General features: G+C 39.6%; 1 protein-coding gene, 1 long non-coding RNA gene and 2 other non-coding genes across 4 annotated transcripts in view; 2 read left to right on the forward strand and 2 right to left on the reverse strand.

Annotated features, from left to right (window-relative positions):
* The first annotated feature begins 2157 nt into the window (after positions 1 to 2157).
* On the forward strand, positions 2158 to 6362 carry LOC115506183. Its single transcript, XR_003966266.1, has 4 exons — positions 2158 to 2275; positions 5437 to 5544; positions 5818 to 5885; positions 6059 to 6362. It is a non-coding gene; the product is annotated as an uncharacterized LOC115506183 (long non-coding RNA).
* On the reverse strand, positions 4337 to 4443 carry LOC115506600. The gene has a single exon (XR_003966445.1). It is a non-coding gene; the product is annotated as a U6 spliceosomal RNA (small nuclear RNA).
* LOC115506584 lies at positions 5655 to 5743 on the forward strand. Its single transcript, XR_003966436.1, has one exon. It is a non-coding gene; the product is annotated as a small nucleolar RNA SNORD87 (small nucleolar RNA).
* Positions 6363 to 7849: 1487 nt separating the features above from the next.
* The window catches only part of MCMDC2 (minichromosome maintenance domain containing 2), a 42907-nt gene continuing 33681 nt past the window's right edge, over positions 7850 to 17075 (reverse strand). The window contains exon 14 of the mRNA XM_030304058.1: positions 7850 to 8174. Within this exon, the coding sequence (XP_030159918.1) occupies positions 8008 to 8174 (167 nt within the window). The 3' untranslated portion in view covers positions 7850 to 8007. The remainder of the gene's footprint in view (positions 8175 to 17075) is intronic.

Raw genomic sequence — 17075 nt, forward strand, 5'->3', positions numbered from 1 at the left:
CTCTGTGCTGGTATCTCAGAGCCTGAAGCCTCCTTTGGATTTTGTGTCCCCTCTCTCTCTGTGCCTGCTCTCTCAAAAATAAATAAACATTAAAAAAATATTTTTTTTTAATTTTTTTTTCAACATTTTTATTTATTTTTGGGACAGAGAGAGACAGAGCATGAATGGGGGAGGGGCAGAGAGAGAGGGAGACAGAATCGGAAACAGGCTCCAGGCTCTGAGCCATCAGCCCAGAGCCCGATGCGGGGCTCGAACTCACGGACCGCGAGATCGTGACCTGGCTGAAGTCGGACGCTTAACCGACTGCGCCACCCAGGCGCCCCTAAAAAAATATTTTTAAAAGAGCATGCAACTCTTGATCTTTGAGTCATGAGTTCAAGCCAAATGTTGGGTGTAAAGATTACTTAAATTAAAAAAAAAACAAAAACCTGCTTTGGGACACCTGGGTTTCTCGATCAGTTAAGCATCCAACTCTAGATTTCAGCTCAGGTCATGATCTCATGGTGTGTGGGATCGAGCCCTGTGTCAGTGCAGTGCAGTCTGTGCACTGTCAGCACAGAGCCTGCACAGGATTCTCTCTCTCCCTCTCTCTCTCTCTCAAAATAAATAAATAAACTTAAAAAAAAACCCAACTGACTTAAAATTATAATCTGAAAATAGGTGGCTGTGGAGTTTTAGGAACACCTAAATATTAGTTCCAGAATTTAATTGTATCTAGTCTGAAGAACATATTAAGTCATTAAAACAGTGGTCCCTTCCATATCCTATCCAGGTCAGGTATCCTTCAGAAGCAGATGCTAATAAGTGCCATGTGAGCAACCCACTGAAGGAAAGGAAAACTAGCAACTTAGGAGGTATCCTGTAAGGAACTGTTGCAGGAGCATCCATGCTGATCTCCAGTTCCTTCTCACATGGCCCCAGACACTGAGAACATGCCTAAAATGTTGCCATAGCATTTATGGGTTCAGCAAAGTCACCCTCCTCTTTCAGTACAACTTTCAGTAATGGTAGCTCCCACACCTCCCCATCCACTTGTAGACAAAGGCCTGATGGAGGTGGCTGTCCAGGTTGCAAAATTAGGTTGTAGAAGTTTACATCCAGCCAAGAGTCTGCAATGGCAGGCTGAGGTCCAAGCCACCACCTGACAGAATAAATTGCCCAGTTAGGGTCCCAAACAAAGAATTTTAAACCCCTGCAAAACATTCAGCAAAAACGTTAGAGAGAAATTCTTTGAGAAAGTAAGTATAACCAACAATTTATTTTGCTAAGTTTAGATTTTTTTTTTACCATGTTTCCTTGAGGCAAATACATTTGTACTGGATTTTGAATCAGTTTCTTAGACTTCCAATTTGTAAAGGAAAGATGATGTGCCTTTTACTGATTCAATTGTTTAATTACATGCTTTCACGTGTGTTCTTTCTGGCAACAAGATCATCAGCCTATCTCCTACAGCACTAAGTCTAGTGCTTCGTAGCCAGGACTCAAATAAAATGATTGAAAGAAAGAAGAGTAAAAAAACACAAAAATGAAAAATCAATAGCAAATTAGAACATGTTCATAAACAAAGCGGGTGACTGCTTTACGAATGCTTTTTTTTTTTTTAATGCTCTATAATTATTATCAACAAAAACAGCAGCAGTAGCTACTGTTATGAGGGAGATATAACAGCTTTTTTTGTGGCAACTGGTTCTTCTATGTGTTTGATGGGGTCGATTCCAGATACCCTTATTCTAAATTGGGATGTCCAATACCACCAGTTTTTTTAAGCACTGAACTACGTGGGGGAGTAGAAGACTAAGCAAATATATAGTACTGGGAATGGGAGACCCTTCCTTTTTGGAATATTTCCCGCTCTTTTGGGTCCATTACAAACTGACAGACTACACGTTTGCATACTCGGTGAAATAGCTCTGGGTGAAATAGCTCCTCATGAGCCTTGAAAGCCTCCAAAAGTTCCCTTCAATATGAACTTACGGTGTAGCACTCCACCGCAGTCGGAGAAACGCAGATCTCAGGGTAGCGCCACCCAGACGTTGAGAACGCAGCCCCAGCGACCGCCCTGGCGCTTAGCACGGACTCCGCCGCCAGACACAAACTCCCCTGTCGGAGGCGGGGCCAGGGCCCGGAAGGGGAGGGGCCCGGAGCCCCAAAAGCCCAACGGAAGAAGCTGTGCTTTCTTTTCCGCGCGGCTGTCGACGGAGGAGGGCTTGCGAAGCTTGGTCGGTCATGCGGACCGGGCGGCAGCGCCAGCGGACCAGTCGCTGGGTCCTTCGAGGTGGGAGTCCTTGCGGTCTTAGTTCAACCTGTTACTACCGGGAACCCGACTCGTTGCCGGAACCCAGGCCCGCCTCTGGTCTCTGCCCTGGGGCCCCCGTGTAAAGGGCCTCCGACCTTGCAGAGCACAGCCGAGTAAGCGGCATGGCCGCGAGGTCGGCCCGGGAGGCAGCCTTCCCCTTCTGCTTCCCCTTCTGCCACCCAGAGCGTCCTGGGTTATTGGCTCTGTCGCATTTTTTAGTAACCAGCCGCGAGTCTCTACTGACCCTTTTTTTAAGTAAACGCCCGTTTCGACTGTTCTAAAGTCAAAAATTAATAAAGGGCCTTCTCAGATTGAGGTGGTTTCGAGGCGGCTGGAAGGTATGGCGCGTGGTTTTGGTGTACGCCGGGGCCTCCTTCGGAGCAATTTTGTATCCCCAGCAAAGCCTTGTGTGCAGCCTAGACGGTTTTAGGGTCCCTTAGTGGGCGACTTATTCGTAGTACGCAAGCATTTTATAAAAGGGGAAAGGCATTATCTCTAGGATATTAAAGACAACCTTTACTTAACTGTAGTTTGTGATTGGCTTTTAAAATTGTTATCAGTTTAGTAACAGTTCTGGTAGCGACTTAGGACAGTGACTTGTCGCATGTGTTTGTGAATCTTCCTTTGTAAATATCTTCTAAAAACGTGATGTTTTGAAGTTGGGAGAACAGTATGTACTGTTTAGAACCTCCCTAAGCCATAAATGCCTGCTCTACCCTTAGATGCTTGCATTTATATAGAGATGTGTATTTCTGGACATAATACTGAAGAAACTGGTCAACAGCTGGGAGGCTGGAAGAACGTGTTGCCTATTCAAAAACAAGATATTGGGGCGCCTGGCTGGCTCAGTTGGAGGATCTTGGGGTGGGGGTTGTCAGTTTGAGCTCCACTTTGGATATAGATATTACTTAAATACTTTAAAATGGTATTAATACCTCATCGATGAAACGGTATAATCCTGTGTCGGGCTTTTTTGTTGTTACCTCCTCCCAAATATGTTGCTGTCACCAGGGCATTTGATGGCTAAAAATAGTTTACATTTGGTATTAGTCATCTTTATTTTGAGGCATAAGTGGCATCAATCCTACTTTTATTGCTAAATACTGGGGGTTTTAAAACCAAATGTTTGGTAAAAATACTGATAACAGGTAAATCCTGAAGCATAATAAATACGGAGCCCACCACACCATTTAACAACTGTGATTTTTCTCATTACTCTAGCATCTAATTCTTTACCTATCACATAACTCCTGCCTTCAACCTATCTTCATAACTCCTGAGGTGCCTCTCATCTGGGATTTTGTATCCTGGCTCTTAGCTTTTTGAGCTGAGTGGGAAGGATAGCAGTTTTATTTATTTATTTATTTTTATTTTTTTAATATTTTTTTTCAATATATGAAATTTATTGTCAAATTGGTTTTCATGCAACACCCAGTGCTCATCCCAAAAGGTGCCCTCCTGAATACCCATCACCCACCCTCCCCCCCCACCCCCCATCAACCCTCAGTTTATTCTCAGTTTTTAAGAGTCTCTTATGCTTTGGCTCTCTTCCACTCTAACCTCTTTTTTTTTCCTTCCCCTCCCCCATGGGTTTCTGTTAAGTTTCTCAGGATCCACATAAGAGTGAAACCATATGGTATCTGTCTTTCTCTGTATGGCTTATTTCACTTAGCATCACACTCTCCAGTTCCATCCACGTTGCTACAAAGGGCCATATTTCATTCTTTCTCATTGCCACGTAGTACTCCATTGTGTATATAAACCACAATTTCTTTATCCATTCATCAGGTGATGGACATTTAGGCTCTTTCCATAATTTGGCTATTGTTGAGAGTGCTGCTATAAACATTGGGGTACAAGTGCCCTTATGCATCAGTACTCCTGTATCCCTTGGGTAAATTCCTAGCAGTGCTATTGCTGGATAATAGGGTAGGTCTATTTTTAATTTTTTGAGGAACCTCCACACTGTTTTCCAGAGTGGCTGCACCAATTTGCATTCCCACCAACAGTGCAAGAGGGTTTCCATTTCTCCACGTCCTCAAAAATATGGAACGCTTCACGAATTTGCGTGTCATCCTTGCACAGGGGCCATGCTCATCTTCTCTGTATCGTTCCAATTTTAGTATATGTGCTGCCGAAGCAGGCACAGCAGTTTTATTACAAATATGTATCACTAAACATTCTTGTAGGATTTACACAAATGAGATTATGCATATAGTTGTCAGTAGTTCCCATGAATCTCATTACACTGAAACTTTCCAAGTTGGTATTATTCATAACTACTAGTTTGTGTTCCTAATATTGACGATGTGAAATTATTTCCAGACTTGAAAATGATAAATTGTTTTGCAGGGTACAACATTTGATGTGTCTTCATAAATCATTTCCAGTAGCTGTCTGGTTCAATGATTTACCCTCCTGGGGTGCTGTAAGAGATGATCTGTGGCCCTGGCCATTCTTTGCACTACCTAAGTGTGCTTTCAGGCGACCTGGGACTTAATTCTACAAGACTGTCCAATAATGATGTCAACATAATGTATCTGCTCTAAAACTACATTAGATTTGCCATTGTGATGCTTTAGTTGGAGGTCTACACACTTGTTTTTATACATCTAACCTTTAACCTGACTCATCTCATCCTTGTCAAGCTCTGAGACAGAAAAGCAATGGCTAGGTACTCATTAGGACCATCATGTCCTAACATCGATACTGCCACAGTAAAGAACATCCTATATATAGCCACAATTTTTCCTATCCATGCTAATAAACCCATTTCCAGCTTGGAAAGATCATTTATAGAATTATTAGGGCCTAAACAGTCAAAAGTACTAATCTGTTGAAGCCATTACAGAGGTTCTAAATTTTGGGGTTATCCGTTTGGACTACCAAAAAAAGTAGAACTAAGCAGAAAGTACTTCATTCCATGAGAGATGTGTTAAATAACAAAATTATTCCAGTATATGGCCTCAAATGTTAGTAGTTTTTATAAAAAGTTAGATGGGAGTCAGGAAGGTTGTAAGTAAAATGTTTATGGCTCCTGATGAGAATGAAAAAGTCTTACTGGACCATTCCTGCATATAAGATGCCAAACAGATGGCAAGTACAAATGAGAATTCACAATGAAATATTTTGATTTCTAGGTACAACAGAGCCTATGAGTTGAAGATGAATGAACGTTGTGATGTTTTCCAAAAACATCTGAGGATGGCTGTGATAAAACCACTAGGAGCACAACTGCATGTAATGAGGTACCAAAACTTAATGTTAAACACTGTGCTTTGTTGTGTATTTATGGTACTGTCTATGAAAAGCAGTACCAAAAACATTTAGTAGGTTTTTGACCTAGATAGGTTTAGTAACTGGCACAATGATGACTTAAATTACTTTTTGCCGTTTACCCAGCTGAGGGTTTCTTTGAAGAAATAATTTGAAGACTGAGATGCCAGTTATGTATATTGTTTATGTGAATTACTCAAGTATAATGCAATTTTTCATTAAAATGGGTTATATGTTCTTTTCAGCATGTAGGTAGCTGCAGATGAATGTCCAAGTCCATAACTGTTGTGGTTAAAAATTCTTCATTGCCTCGGTAAGTAATTCTGGCAATCACAGCTAATAATAATTCAAAAGTATCTGAAACTCCAAAGGGTTAGGGCTATATCCTGTTAAAGTTGCCTGTGTGTGTGTTGTCAGAAGTCTGATTCTCCTTTGATTTTGACTATGGAGTGATTTTCATTGTTGGTTTCTGATTTTTTTCCCCAGAGGCATGCAGTTGGAAGGAAAAATGAAGAATTGGTCAAGAAGACATGAATAAATACTTTATTTAACATTGATCACCTCACAATAAGTTATGTAGAGAAATACATGCTTGAATACTTTTAACTATTGGGCAGTAAAGTCTGCTATCTTTAAAATATATTGAGTGTTTACCATAATTACTAGTCAGATTTGTTTTTAGCATACTTTAAGAAAGTATGTTCTTTATCAATAAATAAGTATTTGGAATCTCCTAAACACCTTAACAAATTATCCCTTACAAATAAAGATTTCACCTGTGACCTACATAGTTTAAGTTTTAATCTTATTCTTTGCTTTTGCCTTTGAACAAAAAAAAATTGTGATCTTAGTACAAATAATAACATGTCATATTAAGGGAAATAGTGACTGGACAGTCCATTCCAACCAGGACTTAGAATTTATAGGAATTCTAAAGTTGAATTCTTAACTCTGAAGACTTGAACTTAGCTAAATCTTGCTTTTCCCCTGTTGAGTGCTTTTATCTAGGTTATAATTCCATTATGGCAAGTCTAGAATTCTAGAACTGTAATATGTAAATTGTTTTTAAAACCTGGCTTTGCTGACTCCATTTCGGCTCAGGTCATGAAATGGAGCCCAGCCCCATGTCCACACTGAGCATGAAGCCTGCTTGGGATTCTCTCCCACACTCTCAAAAAATACATAAAAGCTTAAAAGACAAAAACAAAAAAAACTAGCTTTGCATTCTGAAAAAGTAACACAAGTCTCTGAAACTAGTGAATATTCAGTAAATACTGTTGAATGAGTAGGAATGATTTGTCAAAGGCCTATAGAGAGAGCTGTCAACCTTTATGGTTTAGCTCCATAAAGTGCCAGTTTCTAAAGAATCGGCATGGTAGTATCTTATTTTTTTTATAATTAACTTATTGGGACACCTGGGTGGCTCAACTGCTTTAAGTGTCCAACTTGGGCTCAGGTCAGGATCTCCTGGTTGGTATATTCAGGCCCCATTTGGGCCTTGGAGTCTGCTCCAGATTTTGGGTCTCCTTTCTCTGGCCCTCCCTCACTCACACTGTTCTCTCAAAAACATTTTAAAAATTAACATATTAAACCTTTGAACAATGAAAAGGATTTGGGGATTTTACAAGTTAAATATATTTTCTCTTTCCCCACACACACCTTTTCAGAATAGATCTCTTCCCTCCAAAAATGAAGATGGTTTGCAAATTGGGTTTCTTTGCCTTTTGGTGCCTTTCTTGTAACCAGTTAGGTTCAAGGAGCCAATTCTTACCCCTTGATTTGTTATAAATTACTTTTTTTCATTTAACCTGGCTTTAAAAAATGGAAAATTTCCAAGCTTTCCCTGAATTCATAATTAGGGCTTCCAAAACTATATAATGGACATAAAAAGTAATGAAGTAGGAAATGTCCTTAAATTGGAGGCTTCTGCTTCTATATGTTGCTGTTATTTACTCCATTTGTCAGGTTCACAGGTGCAAGAAAAATGATTTATTTTTAGGTAAATATTCTCATTTAAACTATTCTTGCCATCTTGTGACCAGTAGAACTACATAAAAGTGACCGTTTTTAAACATTGCTTAGTTTCCAGATTCTTTTTTTATTTTTTTAATGTTTATTTATTCTTTGAGAGAATGAGCAGGGGAGGGGCAGAGAGGGAGACACAGAATCTGAAGCAAGCTCTGAACTGTCAGCACAGAGCCCAATGCGGGGCTCGAACCCACGAACCGTGAGATCATGACCTGAGCTGAAGTCAGACGCTTAACCAACTGGGCCACCCAGGTCCCCCGACCAGATTTTTAATAATGAGACCTTTTATATTTTTCAGATAGCCTTCTAATGTACTACCATACATAGTATTACCTGAAGCATTACTTCAGAATCACACCTTTCCACTGCTTAAATATGAGTGAAGAAAATGATTTTCCTCAGATTGCCTATTCATCACTAGTGAAAATAGCTGTCCCAGGTCCATATGTGGCAATAAACTGTTGGAGCTGCTGTTGGCATTGATTCAAATAGATATCCCTTTGCTCCAAATATTCTTCATTATACAATTCAAATGGAAATACTGCATTTGGAGCAACACAAAATACAGTGGCCCCTAAGGAAAAAAGTGTAAATGAGAAGTCCTTAAAATGCTAAATGTGAAATCACATTTTCAGCAAAATAGTATGAGTTTGTTTTGTTTTATAGAGTGCAAGCTGGGGAAAGGGGCAGAGGGAGAGAGAATCCCAACCGTGCTCTACACTCTGCACAGAGCCTGCTGTGGGTCTTGAGCCCACGACCTGGGATCATGACCTGAGCTGAAATGCAGAATCAGATGATTGGGGCACCTGTGGGATTCAGTTGGTTAAGCATCTGACTCTTCATCTTGGCTCAGGTCATGATCTCATGGTTTATGGAATTGAGCCCCACGTCAGGCTCTGCGCTGACAGCACTGAGCCTGCTTGGGATTCGCTCTCTGCCCCTCCCCCACTCTCTCTCAAATAAACAAACTTTAAAAAAGTAGGATGCTCAACCTACTGAGCCACCCAGGCCCCCCCAATAAGAGTTTTTAAGTTCTGACCTATTTAATAGAATATTTCAATAATCATTTAAAACTGATCTGTCTTTGAGACTCATGAAATAGTTTCAGTATATACACAGACTTACCAGAGCCAAGAAAAAATACTACGTTTTAAAACACGGAAACTAGAGGAGCACGTGGGTGGCTTGGTTTAGTGTCCAGCCTTGGTTCAGGTCATGATCTCACAGTTCATGAGTTCGAGCCCAGTGTTGGGGTCACTGCTGTCAGTGCAGAGCCCACTTAAAATCCTGTCCCCTCCACCCTCTCTGCCCCTCCCCAGCTCATATTCTCTCTCAAAAATAACATTTTTTTAAGTGTAGAAACTAGAACTTTGTTATCTGTTGACCTAGTCATTTAGAGTTTTGAACCTGAACAGTGCTGTGAGGAGGTGGAAGAAGTAGGGAGAGAAGGTATTAGAAGGTAGGGAAACACTTTGATAAAGGTTAAGCAGATGACTGAAGATAAAGACATCATTGTAATCTCAATTATTCAGAACCACTGGCAAAAAGACATAAACCTATGGAATTGAATAGCCTGGAAATAACCCCTCAAATACATGGTTAAATGATTTATGCTTTAAGAGTGCCAAGACCAATGGGGAAAGGACAGTTTCCAACAAATGGTACTGAAAAAACAATACCCATAAGAAAAAAAAAATGAAGTTGGTCCCTTATATTATAGACCTAAGCATAAGAGCTAAGACAAAAACAAAAAATTGGGGAAATGCTTCATGACATTGGATTTGGCAGTGATTTCTGGAATTTATGTAACACTAGATTTCTAGTGTTATAACACTAAAAGCACAGGCAACAAGAGGAAATAGATAAGTTAAACCACATCAAAATAAATGGGTGCGTCAAATACTACAATGAAGAGTGAAAAGGCAACCCATGGAATGGGAGAAAATACTTGCAAATTGTATCTGATACAGGATCTACAACTGAACAAGAAAATAACCCAATTCAAAAATCGGCAAAGGAGAAACGGACATTTCTCCAAAGAAGATAGGCACATGAATGATGGTCAACATCACTAATCACTAGGTAAATGGTGTGAAATACCATCTTACACCCATAAGGATGGCTACTATCAAGCAAATGTTGGCAAGGATATGAAGAAAATGTACCCTTGTGCACTGTTGGTGAGAATGTAAAATGGTGCAACCCTTATGGAAAACAGTAGCAGTTTATTCAAAAAATTACATGATCCAGGGATTTCATTTATGGACACATACCCAAAATAATTTAAAACAAGGTCTCAAAGAGGTAAGTGAGCATATACTCATGTTCATAGCATTATTCACAATAGCCAAAGGTGCAAGCAATCTAAGGTCCATTGTTGGGTGAATGAATAAACAAAATGGTGTGTGTGGTGTGTGTGTGTGTACGTGTGTACACATACATACAATGGAATAGAATATTCAATCTTAAACAAGAAGGAAACTCTAATGCATGCTACCACATCAATAAACCTTTGGGGACATTATATGAAGTGAAGTGAGCCATAAGATAAACACATATGATTAGACTTAGATACATGGAGAAGTCAAATTTATAAAAATAGAAAGAATGGTGGTTGCCAGGGACTGGAGGAAGGAAGGAGAGATTGGGGAGTTGTTGTTTAATGGGTACAGAAAAAAATGAAAGGTTTATAGAGATGGATGGTGGCAACAGTGTGAACGTATTTAACACCACTGAACTATACACTTAAAAATCGTTAAGATGGTAAATGTTACGTATATTTTACCACATCTTAAAAAAACTTTTTGGGGGCGCCTGGGTGGCGCAGTCGGTTAGGCGTCCGGCTTCAGCCAGGTCACGATCTCGCGGTCCGGGAGTTCGAGCCCCGCGTCAGGCTCTGGGCTGATGGCTCAGAGCCTGGAGCCTGTTTCCGATTCTGTGTCTCCCTCTCTCTCTGCCCCTCCCCCGTTCATGCTCTGTCTCTCTCTGTCCCAAAAATAAATAAACGCTGAAAAAAAAAAATTAAAAAAAAAACAAAAACTTTTTGACGACCACTTTAGGAGTTAAGCTCTTAAATTCTGTTTCATTGTTGATTCATTGAATGAGTACATACATGTGACTGGCCAGGAGTACAGTTGCTAGCCAAGCAGACAGTGCCTACCATCCTAGAGCCGTCTGTTATCAGTATGCACTTAACATAGTCTCAGACTGCCATGACTGCTCCCTTTACCATTCCCTTTATCTTACCTGAATCCTTACTGTTCCTTGAGAACACTGCTTTCCCTGTGGCTCTCTAAAGTGAAGCTGCTTTTTCTCAAAACACCACTCATACCTTAGTAACACAAGACAGAGACAGTGACTGACTTGCTGCCCCTTTGCTGCTACCAGACCATTCTTGTCCCTGCTTTCCTCTTAATAAAAATCTCTCTGCTGATGCCCAGTGCCATTTGGGCTTACTACTCTTTCTCTTCCTTGGTGAAGTCAACCAGTTCTCAGCACGTGGCTCACAATATTCCTCTATTCCCTAATACCTGCCATTCAGTGATTTCCATGTGAATGACCCTCTTAACTCCAGACCTCTCTGGAGTTTTTCCTCTACCTCCACCACACATAGGAAAATCACAGGAAACTGACATTACCAAAAACTTACTTCAAAACCATTAGTTCAAATCCCCCTTCCCTCTTATACTTCCAGCTTCTATCCCAAGACCTCCAAGTGGCTTCCTTCAATTCACTTCCTTCTTTTAACCTATTTAAGAATCTATCCCAAGCCAGTGTCCCCACTCCCTTACCCTCTATCACAGTCGCCTATCAAAACCTCAACTCTGCATGAACCCAACAATTTACTTTATGCCTGAACTCAGGCTGCTAGGCAGAAAATCACATAATTGGCATCTCTTGGTTTCACTTTAAATGAATCACAGAAACCTCAAATGGATGCCCACTGACTGCCAGACAACCCTGCTGAGTCTAAGACAAATGTTCTTCTGCCTCCTGCCCCCATGACTATGATATTCCATTCTTCTCTCCTCAAACCTTTTGCTTTTAGCTGATGACCTGTATACAGTGTATGATCAAATGGATACAGACCTGATTCTGTATCCATTTGTCTTCCCTCCTATACAATGAAGTGACTTCTTTCATTAGAGACCAATATCTTCACATGTGCTCTGGATCCCATCCCCTCTCACCTTTTTAAGGATTTTATTCCTTTGATCTTCCCCTAATTCTGTAAAATCTAATCTTAAACTGTCTTGTTTCTATAACTACACTTGATTTTCTTACTACGTTGTAGCTGCAGCTTCTCATTCTCCTCTGTTTGTTCCCCCTCCTCAACCCCATTTCTAAATATTGGAATTCTTCAAGGGCAGTCCTGGAGTTCTCTGTATAGTCTCAATCTAGGTAATTTCAGGTAATTTCATCCATTCCATGGCTATGAGTACCATCTTTGGGCTGATGGTTCCCAAATTAAATTTCTAAATTAGAACCCTCACCTAAACTCCAGATTCTTGTATCAATCTAAAGGTATCTCTGTAGGATGTCTCAAACATATCTATCTATAATTTGGTTTTTCTCCCAACCCTTTTTCTCTTTGTTCCCAGTTGTGGTAAATGGCATCATGGTCCACTCAGTTGCTCAAGGCAGAAAATTGGAAGTTTTCTTTAATTCTTCCCTATGCCCTCTGCCCCAACTTCTAAATCTAGTTCATGAGCACAACCTATTGTTTTTTGCATCCAAGAAAAATGTCCCTGAGTAGGGATCAATTTCTTGCTATGTTTTTTTCTTCTTTTTTTTCTTGTTTCCAATTTCCTGCTATAACTGAAATAACACTTAAGGAGCTCTTTTTTTTTTTTTTTTTTTTAGCGTTTATTTATTTATTTATTTTTTTTTTAATTTTTTTTTTCAACGTTTTTTATTTATTTTTGGGACAGAGAGAGACAGAGCATGAACGAGGGAGGGGCAGAGAGAGAGGGAGACACAGAATCGGAAACAGGCTCCAGGCTCTGAGCCATCAGCCCAGAGCCTGACGCGGGGCTCGAACTCACGGACCGCGAGATCGTGACCTGGCTGAAGTCGGACGCTTAACCGACTGCGCCACCCAGGCGCCCCTCGTTTATTTTTGAGAGAGAGAGAGAGAGAGAGACAGACAGAGCATGAGCATGAGCAAGGGAGGGGCAAAGAGAAAGGGAGACAGAATCTAAAGCAGGCTCCAGGCTCTGAGCTGTCAACACAGTGCCCCACGTGGGGCTGGAACCCATAAACTGCGAGATCATGACCTGAGCTGAAGTCAGATGCTTAACTGACTGAGCCACCCAGGTGCTCCAACATTTAAGGATCTCTTAACATTGTTTTGTTTAAGACTTAAAAATCAAGATACCTAACTGAAATTCATTATGAAAACAAAAAATAACTAAAGGAAAAAAAAATCTTCATTTAGTTTTATATTCCTTAACAGATACTTTCTTAAATACTTCACGAAAGTCTTGACAAAATAGTCACCAAGTGAAAATAGCCATATTCTACCATAGGGGTCCTTAATAATAAATAGTATAGTTTCTAAATTCAAAGACACAGATTTTTGTCTTCTTATTGAAATCTAATTATATTTTAATTTTGATAGCATGTCATAATAAAATTGGCAGAATCTTTTTGTTATGGTACATAAAAAATGTGTGTTAGATTTTATCAAGTATGCTTTTAAATACAAATAATAAGAATGTAAAAGATATGGACGCCTAGCAGCCTCAGTCGGTAGAGTGTGTGATTCTTGATCTCTGGGTGTAAGTTTGAGCCCCATATTGGGTGTAGAGATTACTTTAAAAAATAAAACCTGATTACTTTTAAAAAATAAAATCTGGTGGGAATGCAAGCTGGTGCAGCCACTCTGGGAAACAGTATGGAGGTTCCTCAAAAAACTAAAAATAGAACTACCCTATGACACAGCAATTGTACTACTAGGCATTTATCCACAGGATACAGGTGTGCTGTTTTGAAAGGACACATGCACCCCCATGTTTATAGCAGCACTATCAACAATAGCCAAAGGATGGAAAGAGTCCAAATGTCCATCGATGGATGAATGGATAAAGAAGATATGGTATATTTATGTATATATATACACACACACACACACACACACACACACACACACACACACACAATGGAGTATTACTCGGCAATCAAAAAGAATAAAACCTTGCCATTTCAAACTATGTGGATGGAACTGGAGGGTATTATGCTAAGTGAAATTAGAGAAAGACAAAAATCATATGACTTCACTCATATGGGGACTTTAAGAGCAAAACAGATGAACATAAGGGAAGGGAAACAAAAATAATATAAAAACAGGGAGAGGGACAAAACAGAAGAGACTCATAAATATGGGGAACAAACTGAGGATTACTGGAGGGGTTGTGGGAGGGGGGATGGGCTACATGGGTAAGGAGCATTAAGGAATCTACTCCTGAAATCATTGTTGTACTGTATGCTAATTTGGATGTAAATTTTTAAAAATAAAAAAATAAAATTAAAAAAAAAATCTGGGGTGCCTACGTGGCTCAGTCAGTGTCCAACTTTGGCTCAGGTCATGATCTCTTGGTTCATGAATTCAAGATCCACAACAGGCTCTCTCCTGTCAGCAGGGAGCTCGCTTCAGATCTTCTGTCCCCTCTCTGCCCCTCCCCACCCATCAAAAATAAATAAACATTTAAAAAAATAAAAAATAAAAACAATAAAATCTCTAAAAAAGGAAGCCTGTAAAAGATAAATTAAAAATAAAAATATTTTTGTATCCTTCCTGTTATTTAGTATTGGTTGGGAATCAATGTCTTTCTCCTTTGGTACATAAAACTAACATGGGATAGTAACTAACTTTTTCTGGGGGTCATGAACCTATAAGACATACTTCATAAAACTTACCATTCATCTCTCTAAGCAAAAAGGTGTCAAGCACATACATGTAAATATTTTCATATAATTTAGAGATTCACAAGTCCTGAGAACTCTAAGTATCCATGAATCCCAGGTTAATAATGTTTGATTTTGACAATTATAGAACAAAGTTCTAATGTTCTAATGAGTTTTTGTGAACCGTTATTACTGTATAAATTGAATTTAAGGCAAATTTAAGCACTGAATATATACATACAAAAAAGTCAGTGTTAATACATCCTTTAAGTCCCAAGGTTGGAGCCAGAGTTTGGCTTCAAGGATTGTAATATCTTATGAAAATTAATGTCTGATCCAATTCGGCAAGAGCTTTGTGAGAATAACTCTGTTTACTCTTACTTTAGGAGCCCTTTTATGTTTTTATTAGCAAAACCATAATAAGCTCAAATTCATTTCAAATAATTAAATGCTATAGTCATAGTATTATAGCTAGCAATTCAGGAAGGCAGTGATACAAAATGAACACATTTTCTTTGTCTCTGTGCTTAACTGCATTGAGGGGGACTGCTTGACAATTGAATGCTGCTTGTTATTTTATTTATTTTATGTTTATTTATTTATTTTGAGAAAGAGAGAGAGAGAGAACATGAGGGGAAGGGGAAGAAAGAGAGGGAGAGAGAGAATCCCAAGCAGGCTCCATGCTGTCAGTGTAGAGCCCCATGGCGGGGCTTGATTTCACCAACTGTGAGATTATGACCTAAGCCAAAATCAAGAGTTGGATGATTAACTGACTGAGCCACCCAGGTGTTCCTGTTGCATGTTATTGTAGAAGGAAGATACATTTATGGGGTACCTGGTGGCTCAGTTGGTTAAGCATCCGACTTTGGCTCAGGTCATGATCTCATGGTTCATGGGTTTGAGCCCTGCATTGGGCTCTGTGCTGACAGCTTAGAGCCTGGAGCCTGCTTCAAATTCTGTGTCTCTCTTGCTCTCTGCTCCTCCCCCACTTGTGTTCTGTCTCTCTCTCTCAAAAATAAATAAACATTAAAAAAAATGTTTAAGTAAAAGAAAGATAAATTTAGAATCACTTCATGTTGTATTTAATACATGTTTTATCAGAACTCTATAAGCAATGCAAAAGTTTCAGAATCCAAGCAATCATGCATAACAAGGAACGTGTTATATTACCTATAAACAATTAGTAAGTGTTCAAATTGAAACAGGCCTTACCTGACAAAAATTTATTATTCTATGGCACCTGGGTGGCTCACTTGGCTCAGTGGGTGCTAGATTTCGGCCCAGGTTATGATCTCAAGGTTTGTGGGATTGGGTCCCGCATCAGACTGTGTGCTGACAGTGTACAGCCTGCTTGGGATTGTCTCTCTGTCCCTTCCTCATTCATGCCTGTGCTCACTCTCTCTCCTCTCAAAAATAAATAAATAAATAAACTTTAAAAAATTTACTGATTTTTAAAATAATAATTAATATATACATAATATTTTAGCAATCCCTATCAAAATAACACCAGCATTCTTCACAGAGCTAGAACAAATAATCCTAAAATGTGTATGGAACCAGAAAGACCCTGAATTGCCTAAGCAATCCTGAAAAAGAAAACCAAAGCTGGAGGCATCACAACTGTGGACTTCAAGCTGTATTACAAAGCTGCAATCAACAAAACCATATGCTAATGGCACAAAAACAGACATATAAATCTATGGAACAGAATAGAGAACCCAGAAATGGACCCACAAACATATGGCCAACTAATGTTTGATAAAGCAGGAAAGAATATCCAATGGAATAAAGACTGTCTCTTCCACAAATGGTGTTAGGAAAGCTGGACTGTGACATGCAGAAGAATAAACCTGGACCACTTTCTTACACCACACAAAGACAAACTCAAAATGGATGAAAGTCATAAATGTAAGACAGGAAGCCATCAAAATCCTCGAGGAGAAAGCAGGCAAAAACCTCTTTGACCTCGGCCGCAGCAACTTTTACTTGACATGTCTCTGGAGGCAAGGGAAACAAAAGCAAAAATGAGCTACTGGGACCTCATCAAGATAAAAAGCTTCTGCACTGCAAAGGAAATAATCAGCAAAACTAAAAGGCAACCAACGGAATGGGAGAAGATATTTGCAAATGACGTATCAGATAAAGGGTTAGTATCCAAAATCTATAAAGAACTTCTCAAACTCTACACCCAAAAAACAAATAATCCAGTGAAGAAATGGGCAAAAGACATGAATAGACACTTTTCCAAAGAAGACATCCAGATGGCTAACAGACACATGAAAAAATGCTCAACATCACTCCTTATCAAGGAAATACAAATCAAAACTACAATGAGATACCACCTCACACCTGTCAGAATGGCTAACATTAACAACTCAGGCAATGACAGATGTTGGCGAGGATGTGGAGAAAGGGGAACCCTTTGCACTGTTGGTGGGAATGCAAACTGGTGCAGCCACTCTGGAAAACACTATGGAGTTCCACAAAAAACTAAAAATAGAACTACCCTACAACCTAGCAATTGCACTACTAGGTATTTATCCAAAGGATACAGGTGTGCTGTTTCAAA

Source organism: Lynx canadensis, chromosome F2 (assembly GCF_007474595.2).
Source record: "Lynx canadensis isolate LIC74 chromosome F2, mLynCan4.pri.v2, whole genome shotgun sequence".
NCBI classification, from domain to species: Eukaryota; Metazoa; Chordata; class Mammalia; order Carnivora; family Felidae; genus Lynx; species Lynx canadensis.